At 42.6% G+C, this 9,982-nt stretch overlaps 1 protein-coding gene across 1 annotated transcript; it reads right to left on the bottom strand.

Annotated features, from left to right (window-relative positions):
* Positions 1–869: 869 nt before the first annotated feature.
* On the bottom strand, positions 870–8,367 carry LOC108927603 (cyclic nucleotide-gated cation channel beta-3-like). The gene is made up of 18 exons (XM_018741013.2): positions 8,230–8,367; positions 7,921–7,981; positions 7,642–7,744; positions 5,980–6,140; positions 5,439–5,750; positions 5,110–5,318; positions 4,793–4,843; positions 4,466–4,552; positions 4,314–4,378; positions 3,992–4,114; positions 3,441–3,582; positions 2,850–3,009; positions 2,467–2,564; positions 2,248–2,331; positions 1,898–2,016; positions 1,604–1,756; positions 1,339–1,486; positions 870–902 (listed from the first exon to the last, which is right to left on the bottom strand). Exons 1-18 carry the CDS (start codon positions 8,365–8,367, stop codon positions 870–872), a joined length of 2,247 nt encoding a protein of 748 aa, XP_018596529.2.
* Between the last annotated feature and the right edge of the window lie 1,615 nt (positions 8,368–9,982).

Raw genomic sequence — 9,982 nt, 5'->3', positions numbered from 1 at the left:
TTATTCCCTCTGAGTTACTTTTTTCCATCACTTCTCCAGTGATTTCGAGAAAGGCTCCAGACTGCCGGCACCCTGACCAGGAGCAGCAGTTAGCGAAACTGAGTGTCAGTGTTATTTTAACATGGATAATGTGAGAAAATAGTGAAGAAATATAACAAAGCCTTATGGTACGACTTAACATTCATGCATGTTAAGGGTTTATATATCTTTATGGTTTATATAACACAGTACAGGGGGATTTTTACAGCAATGTGGACTTACGAGTAAGTCATAGGAACGGAACCCCATTATAAGCTGAGGACTAAACTGAAATTGAATTTAAGGAAATTGACCTTAGTTCCCACACCCAGCTGTTTGTTGACAGTAGAACACAATGGAACAGAATAGGAGAGTGTGACCTCCTTCATTTAAACCAACACAGTGTTTATAACTCATGACTACAGTGATCAATAAAGTAATGATGAACACTACGCTTTTATGGGATGGTCACATTTACATTCAGATTTTTTTTCCCCGCTTCACTCCAGTGTAAATTAAGGTACTTCCAGGCCCAGTTGTGTTCGTAAGGTGAGAAGCCAGTGTATATCATAACCAGAAAAGCATATTAAACTTAATATTGGTGATATTTTCTGAATTCTGAGAAAATTAATAATTGCAAAAGTGATCCATAATTATTGTATAGTGTTTTGAAAGACGGATCTTCCCACAGTACGTAACACCACCCAATTAAGACTGTCAATACAGAATGTTTAAAACTTCTCATTGATTCATGCCATAACATAATAATTAAATTTTAATGAAATTCAGTCACAATGCAATGGTGCGGTAAAATACCTTTCCAGGATGCAAAATGGAGAAGAACTCTGTTCCTACTGCTTGTTGGCTTCAGCAGCAGCAGCAGCCTGCAGGTTACACAGGGTTACATTAGAGTTGGAGCCGATACCACAGAAGCATCTCTGAAGTAATATGCTGATTACCGGAAACTTTACTGTAAATATGAAAATAGAGGAACCAAGCCCTGTCTAAGGTGTAGGCCATAAGGAGTAGGCCAACTGGAGATTTGTGATTTATAAAAATTTGAGATATATAGACATCTCACATTTTCCCTGAAATGTCCTTCTAACATAAATTGGGTTCATTGTTTTCAATGTATTGTCTCTTCTTGCAGCATTAGAGTATGGTTAAGCTGAGGGAGGAAGTGAATTCTGTGATTTTCTTTTTTATTGTATGCTCAAACTTGTACTAAAAGAACTAAAACCAATTTGACTATTGACTTATTTACAACATGGTCCTGGCACTGGTGCAGCACTCCAGAAAGGGCAGCAGAACATGCATTACCTTGAGCTTTTCCAGGAAGCCCCCTTTCCCAAATCCTGCAAAGGCACGCAACATCTTGGGAGTAGGGGGCCTCTCATTGAACAAGGCCAAGCCCTTCTTCTGCTCTGCTGGACCCCCAGTGGCTGGACCCTTGGCTTTCATTAGTTTCCTTTAGAAGAGGAAACATCCATGCTGAAACATAATTTGCTAGCCTCTGGCCAGGAAGTGTATTTAATGCTAGAATTCTCACTCATCTACCTTTCATTAGTTGACCCCAGTTCCTCACCTTCCCTTCCTTGCTAGCACCTTCTGGGATTCTGGGTAGTGGACCAGGATGTCATTGAGGTCCTTCTTGTCTAAGACAAAAAGGTTGGCGAAGCCATGGGCCGCCACATTGGCTGTTCTCCGGTTTCCACCATTGGCTGCTGACTGTAGCAGACTGACAGACAGAATTTATTTCGAAGTTGGTCAACCAAATGACAGACATATCAAGCCCAATGGAAAGCAAAGGAAAACAAACAGCCACACACACAGTTCTGAGAACTCTAGCACGACTTGTCCCATCAGGACAAATATGCACCTGATCTCTCCAAACACACAGCCAGCCTTCAGTGTCACAAACACGGTCTTGTTGTCTGGCCCACCCACCACCTGCACAGCTCCAGCCTTGATGATGTACATCTCCTTTCCAATGTCTCCCTGCAGACATCGCATAACAGAGAAAAGAAAACTGAAGAACAAGTGAAAGGTAAGTGACTCATATGGAAATCAGCACAATATAAGACACAATGGATACACAATACAAGGAAGCATTTTTTCTTGTAAACTTATTTATGCATTTAAGATCCTGGTAACCAGGTAAGGAAAAGAGTCATAGTCTTGATATTACTTCAGAGGTTGATCTGGAGCAACGGAGAGACACGGACTCACCTTTTTGCACACAAAGTCTCCAGGCAAATATATAATGGACTTGAGTCTCAGAAGCATGTCTACGAGCATCTGGTTATCACAGCCCTGCAAAAGACAGTACCAGACACTCCAGCTGAGCCAGCGAATACGTGTTTCCTTCAGAATTATGGGTTTTAGAACAGGATTCTTAAGAAAAAAAAATGGGGTAAACTTCAGTTTACTTTGGTGCACTTCACTAACCTTAAAGAGGTCGATCTTCTGGAAGGTACTCAGGTTGACGTCCACGGCGATGGCTGTTCTCATGACCAGTGGCATCTGCTCCAGCAGCTCTGACTCATCTAAAGAAAGATGGTATAAGACACACCACAGGTTTTTGTGTGCCATCACATTTTCTGCTTTTTGCAAACAGATCACCATTGTCTTCATATGCATTTTGCAGGCAAAGGTGGACTGTAATAAAATTCAGGAGGTTGAGCTTAAAAATGTATTTTATCTTCAAAAATCCTCTCAATTTCTTGTAAAATCACAGTGACAGCATGTTTACTAAGTAACGTGGACCACACGTGACAAGGTGTAGGGTAACAGTTTACACTGCTGACTACCGTCAAAAAGGTAGCCCTTACCCAGCATGCCCTGGGAGTCCCAGGTGTAGTTGTACCAGGTGCGCACCCTGTTTTGCACCAGTCTGGGGATCTTGTAGGTGTTCATGTAGGCCACTGTGCTGTCCATAGAGGTGCGGAAATAGGTCTGGCCCGCAGTCGCCGCCCCAATGACATCCCTCATCTGCAGGGACACACAGGTCGTAGCAACAGGTGTGTCATTTAACAGCAACACCCAGCTGCTTACACATGGCCTCTTTCTTACTCTTACTTCTTACTCCAGTGATGTCCCTCATGTACAGGTGGAGGCACCCAAGGGAAGCCACACAGGTACAACGATCAGTCATTCAGCAGCTTTACTCAGCTGCCTACATACATAAGACCTCAGTCAGGCCCCTTATTTGCTGCATTCAGAGATCCATTGCAGCACATTTTCGAGAGAATAGGTGCAACATGGTATAAGTTTGTCAGCAATGGAACACTGTCCTACACGTTTGACACAACTGTTCTCTTTCATATAGGTATGTCCATTTTACCTCGTTTTTAAATGTCACTTAGTTATCACAAGCAACAGGTACAAAGAGCAAGAACACTTCTTAACGTTTGTTTTGTTACCTGACCGATCAAACTGGAGAACACAAAGACACCTATGAAGTAGTTTAACATCTGAAATAGAATTTCAAAGAGGGTCTGTGGCTCTGGAAGGCCTCCGATGTTGATGAGGGTGCGCACGGCAAAGTAGTAGGACCGCAGGTACCTGCAGGACATAAGCAAACAGAGACGAGTGTTGCTGCGCTGCTTGGATGACATCTGTCCACACCTGCTGACTGCCTCTTAGTAGAACTCAGGTAAGCTAATTACCTAAAAATTGTGAGGAATAGATAAATAAAAACATTAAACCTGTGTTGGCAGCTTTGGACACACTTGCCTTCTTAGACCTTCTGAGATAGAGGACTGCAAAGAGGTTGACGCAGCTACTAGAAACTGGTGGAAAATCTGCCTCAGTGACCTACATTTTCCAAAGGACCTGGGCCTCCTCAGAAGCTAAAGCTGAAGGGTTAACTAAAGTAAAGTAAAGGCCAGAGTCTGTTGTACTAATCTGGTCTGTGCCTCATACTTGTCCTTGAAAGAATGAAAGAAAGAATGGGGAGAAGATGCCAACATACGCTGTGCCCTCGCCGTCGTACACCCACTTGGTGGTGCCAATGCCCTCATACAAGCACGCCGTGTAGTAGATGCAGGCATTGAGATGCAAGATGTAGAGCAAATACCCTATGGTGCGGGCAACTCTGGAACAGAGAACACAGGCTTCAGTATCGAAGAGCATGGGAACATTCTAGATGTATTTGTCCAAGGTGAGTTAGAGAGAAGCTAAATTAGATTTCTTACATGAAACAGTTCAATAAGTTAATGTGTGCACTTGGTACATTAAATAAAATCCTTTTCTGTTAGCTGTCCTGCTCAGAGAGGCCGTCAAGCTTTCCTCACCTCCAGATATAGGCTTTGCTCATGATGCTCTCCAGACGGTCACTGAATTCAAAGAAAGACTCTTGCTGTAAAGTCACAAAACTCGGAGTTACCAGATGATACTGAATCAAGAGACGCGAGAAAGTACCTCTGTTGGGTCTGGTGGTACATACCCTCAGGAAGCGATTTGCTCTGAAAAAGGACGTGAATCCAAACTGGAGGCAGAGCACATCAAAGGGTACGACTGAGAGGACGTCCGTCTGAAAAGAAAATGAAACAACAGGGAAATGTTTCCAGGACAGCTATGAAATGTACATTTTGTTGCCGTTGAAGCAAAATGTGAACTAACCTCAGAGCACCGTAAACACTCCCGTTCGTTTCTCCACACTTTGAAGGTTCATGTGATGTTAATATATTCCAGAGACTAGGTGACTGTCAAGCAACGCAAGAGGCATTAAGGTATACGAATATAAATGAGTTACACAAACGAGTGTACATACCTGACATCTGGCAGATCCTCTGTAATTGAACTTCGTCAAACTTCTGTCTTTCTACCAAAAAAGAGTTATGTCACAACTTAGTAAAAAAAAAATAAAAAAATAAAAATGACATAAAACTTTCCTTCTAATCATCCTGATATAAAAATAATTTTTAGATCACATATACCAAACCTCATGTCAGCAAGAACTTATGATAAGTAAATTTCCTCAAGTGAACAGAATTTGTAGAGCAATGCATTGATATTTATTTACTGGTCAGCTGTGGTGATTGGCAATGAGCATGAAAATGTGGTATTTCTTGGCAGACGAACACATACAATGATATCACCGCCTTTGACGAACTGCAGTCGGGGCTGGAAGATGATAATGTCGGCAATATAGACAATGTCGGCGAGAATATCAAACAAGATCCAGAAGGGAATGCTCCATGGTGTGTGGTAAGGGAAGGACAGACGGGCTGGGATGAACCAAACGTTGTAGTTGTAGGCTATTGTCACCACGCTTAGCCAGGAGATGTACCTGCGGTCTACAGAGAAGAATTTGACAGGAATTAAGGTTTGGTCCCCCTCACCAGCGTAGACATCCTACACTTTCTTCCAGCTCATCTAAACAGGGAAGATTTATAACCTCTTCCATCCCATGTCACCTGTGAAGGGGTCTATGGTCTTATCCAGCCATGTGTCCAGCTTCTCCTCCAGGGGTTTGAGTAGGACGTCAATCACAGCAAAAATACCAGAAAAGATGCAGGAGAAGCTGATCTTTGGACAGAGGGAGGGTTCCGGTTGGGCTTCTGGTGCAGCTTCTTTCTTCTCCTCCTGTTTTTTCTCTTCTTTTTTCTCTTCCTTTTTCTCTGCCGCCTTCTTAGCCTCTTCTTCCTTTTTTTTCTTTTCCTCTTCCTCTTTCCGTTTTCTTTCTTCCTCCTCTCGCTTAATGAAATCACATTTTCTCAAAACTGGAGCTGGATAACAAAAAAAATAAATAAATATTCAGTTTTATGTGAAAGGTAATGACTAACCAGAGCAAAACCAGAAGTGGCTTCTGGAGCATTTCAGACAACAGGACCATTAACCACAATTCTCCAGTTACCACCATTATAAAGCAGCGTTTCGATTCAATTCCATGACAATGTTGTGCACAGTTTTGAGGATGTTACTTTCTGTTCAGTCTCTCAAAGGGGTCCTACTTACTGACAGGGGGGCTGTGTTCAGGAGAAGAGGCGTAGGGGTCGATGACCTTCTCCTTGTAGAGGTCTGTCCTTTCCCTCAGGCGTCTGACAATGTTCCTTAGCTGCTCATCCGCATACCTATTCACCACTATAGGGAGTGGAGCTGGTGGAGCCTCTTCTTGACTGAAGCAGAATTGAATGTCAACTGCAGTTATACGCTGATGGTGCAAAAGTGTCTGTTCATTAAGTTCACTAGTCTTAGGAACAATAGCTGCACTTTGTAGGTGAGCCGGATCCACTAGATAGCAGTCAACCACAAGGCTGCTTGTCAAGAAAACTACTCTGAGAATTCCTGGACCAAAGATTAATTCAGAATCAGTGACCTGTAGGAGCTGAACTGTGATCCTCAACAGCTATTTATGACATTCATTTTCAGAGCACATAAACAGTCCCACCATGCAAGGGTGGAATCTAGTTTTTGAAAGATTTTTCTGTTATGCTGAGGTATCATCAGAAGCCTTGACTAGAAGTGTCTTGAAACTCCTTACAGAGTGCAGAGAAGGTAATCCCACTGCTTTGGCTCCATCCCTAATCTGGTTGACCCCATCTGGGACATCCTAATGTTGTTCAAGTGAAATTATATGTCTGCACTTTAACTGCTGTGGAAAGAAGTGACAATTATAGAGGACAGGTGGTAGTGGAGTGGTTAGCCCTCCTACCTTTGGATCCAAAGGTTGTAGGTTTGATCCCTTCCTCTGGCTATAGTACTCTTGTGCAAGATGCTTATTCTAAATTGCTCTGCTGAAATTACACAGCTGGATAAATGATTGTAAGCATGTAAAAATTGTGATCTTAACATTGTAAGTTGCTTTGGAGAGAAGCATCAGCTAAATGAATAATGGTCAAACTGATGCTTGGAAAGCTTCACTAGGGCACAAACAGGGGACTTACTTTCACTTCCCTTGTTAAGGTAAGAAGTACAACTGTGTTGAACTTCTAAACTGTCATATTGCACTTCTGTAAGCCAAGAAATTTGACACATATGAAAAATACAGTTATCCTTAATGAGAACTTGTATTCAGATGTGTAACGAATAGTTTACTCTTGCTGAGGAGATCTACAGGACACTGACAATCTGCTTTGCCTGGAAGGGCTGCCCCATGATCGGCTTAAACCACAAGTACTACAAGTATCCTCTAATGTTCTTTAGTCCACACTGGAATCACAGGCCATAAATCACAGTGCGGCAGGATGACTGAAGGCTTTTAGCTGAAGGCAAAATGACCATTAATCATATTAGATCTTATGCAGAAAGAGTCTAACAAGAACTGTACAACTTCATGATGGATTCCAAAAGCACGATCTTGATTTTTGTGGCCTGAACCAACCATTTTGATCTAGCAACTAGCAGAGAGTGAGAGTATTTGCTTAGTTTTTTAAAAAATAATGTCAGAGAAGCTCCAGGAGTTAAGCTGCTCTGTCTTCATGTTCTCCTGCTTCTTTATGGGGTCAGCAGTTATTAAGATGTGTGATACGACCTGTAGTGATGTTATGACATGTAGTCTAACGTCTAAATGTGTAGGTGAAGACGTTATAGAATAAATGAATGTCTTGAATATGTCTCGTAGTGACATACTGAGAAAACGAATTAATACTGACCACCATATATAAACAATTTTCTTACCCCTCTCCCTGTGCCTGCTCATTGTTAGTGGGGTTGGCTGGTTTCTCTTCTGGCTTTGGGGGGGCAGGTGCAGGCTCCTGAGGTGCTGGGGAGGGAGATGGCTCTGAAAAGACATGAAAATAACCTCATAGTCATGACTGAGTAATTATTATTGTGCTGTTCAATGGAAAAAAGGGAATGTCATTGACTTTCTGAACCATCCCCATAAGTACGTGACCAAGCCAAGGTTCCCTTGATTGAATCATGTATGGAAATGCACACATACGATGCATGGGTTACCTGGCGGTTTGGCCTTCTCTTCATTCTTGGGCTCCTCATTCTTTTCAGGAGGTTTTTCTTCCTGTGGTGACAAAATTTCAATTTCAGGATTTCTGCAGTGATGTCACAGGGCAGGTTAAATGATGCTAATTTACAGAAGTTGGAAGCAGGAATGTGAGGTTTTCAGTTTTAAGTTAAAATGCTCACACACATACACACACACATACACACACACACACACACACACACACACACACACACGTACGCGGGGAGAAAAATATAATACAGCATCTTAACCAGACTGGCATTGCTGCACCGGTGGTACCCTACCTGCGGAGGCGGAGGCGTTGGGGTTGGGCTTGCGGCCGGGGTCGAAGCTGGGTTCACAGCAGGCGTTGCTGGGACGGTCCCGGGGCTCTGGGCCACCGTGGACTTGAAGCCGAAGAGTTTCCTCAGCTTGTTGAACATGACTGCTGCAGGCTGGACTTCAGGAGGACAGAGATCCCATCCGAGTTTATCCCTCGTTTCTCTTCGCACAGCTGCTCTGACAAGTCTGACTGGCAGCCCGGCGTAATTAATGCCTGCAGTTAATTCCTTAGAGGAACACCTTCCTCCACAGACCACTTTGACTTTTAAATCTGTGTTTTTGTGGCCAACTAACTCTCCTGTCCATCCATTGCACTTATGTATATGTATGTTAGTTTTTTTATTTTGTGGATGAACTGCCAGTCGAAAATCATGGCCATGACAAATACCAATAAAAATATTTTTATTTACTGTACGTTAAATGTAATATTTTTAAACAATTTAAATGGGATTCAAATTTTGCTTTGACTCTGTGCTGTTGATAAAATGAGTAAACAAACAAATGAATTAAATAAAAATTTTGAACAAGTTGCTTGACCTCCAGGGTGCAGTGGTGCAGTGGATTTGGCTGGGTCCTGCTCTCTGGTAGGTCTGGGGTTTGAGTCCTGCTTGGGGTGCCTTGTGATGGACTGGCTCCCCCTCCAGTCTTACGCCCTGTGTTGTCGGGTTAGGTTTGGGTTTGCCACGACCCCTCTTGGGACAAGTGGCTTCAGCTTGTGTGTGTGTGTGCTTGACTGCTACCTCCAAACTTCATAATTTAAAAATTATGGAAGTGTTGCCATATTAAGCAAAAAAAGGAAAAGGCAGGGCAACAACACATTACAGCCCACAAGAGGATTCTAAATGTCCTCGTGGTACAGCATTGCTGCACCGGATCAATGAGTACGGGAACATTGATACAAACCTAATCCATCAGTTAATAAAACAACAACTGGCACAATGGTGTAAATGATGTTTCTGTAAAAGTTACAATAGCTGGAGGTTATCTTTGTGTTTTTGTTTACTTTAACTTGTCCTGCCACTCCATCCTGACTAAACAGTAATTGGTTGTGGCTGCTGTCCCAGGAGCAGCCTTGGGATGGCACATGACTGAGCACACTGAAGGAGCACTTTGGTAATTAAACCCCACAATCCTCTGTCTTTGCTAAAGAGCTTAGACCTTCTACTCTTTAAACAGGACAAGTCTGTGTCTTTTAACTGCTCACAGTCACCAAAAATTCAAGATGGCAATAACAAAAAAAAATACACTTCTACTTTAGTTTAACATCATTGGGACCAGAAGTCTGTTCATAATTCAGAATTGTTTGTAAGTCTAACCAAGACATCATAGCTTTAAAAATACAGCTCAATCCCTCAATTTATTCACAGGCTAGGTTCTTTTAAAATTCTATCAATTTAGCAGAAGCTTTTTTCTAAAGCAACATACACACACACACACATTTTCAGAACTGCTTGTCCCGTACAGGGTCACAGAGCCAACCCAGTAACACAGGGCATAAGGCCAGAGGACACACCCAGGACAGGACACCAGTCCGTCACAAGGCACCCCAAGCAGGACTTGAACCCCAGACCCACTAGAGAGCAGGACTGTGGGCCAACCCACTGTGCCACTGCAAGCAACATACATCTCATAGAAAATACAATGTGTTCATTACATTAGCAGAAAGAGACACTTAAATGCAGACGCATGATTCTAAAGCAAATTTAGTGGTTTTTT

This window comes from Scleropages formosus, chromosome 19, assembly GCF_900964775.1.
Source record: "Scleropages formosus chromosome 19, fSclFor1.1, whole genome shotgun sequence".
NCBI classification, from domain to species: domain Eukaryota; kingdom Metazoa; phylum Chordata; class Actinopteri; order Osteoglossiformes; family Osteoglossidae; genus Scleropages; species Scleropages formosus.
The sequence above is the reverse complement of the archived record's forward strand: the minus strand, read 5'-3'. Positions and strand labels throughout refer to the sequence as shown.

Excerpts from the sequence above, each read along its gene's own strand:
- LOC108927603 (XM_018741013.2), bottom strand. The coding sequence starts at position 8,367 with ATGTTCAACAAGCTGAGGAAACTCTTCGGCTTCAAGTCCACGGTGGCC. Across the intron at positions 4,115-4,313 it reads AGCAAAGCCTATATCTGGAG|AGTTGCCCGCACCATAGGGT; the intron begins GTGAGGAAAGCT and ends TCTCTGTTCCAG. Across the intron at positions 1,487-1,603 it reads GTGCTAGCAAGGAAGGGAAG|GAAACTAATGAAAGCCAAGG; the intron begins GTGAGGAACTGG and ends CCTCTTCTAAAG.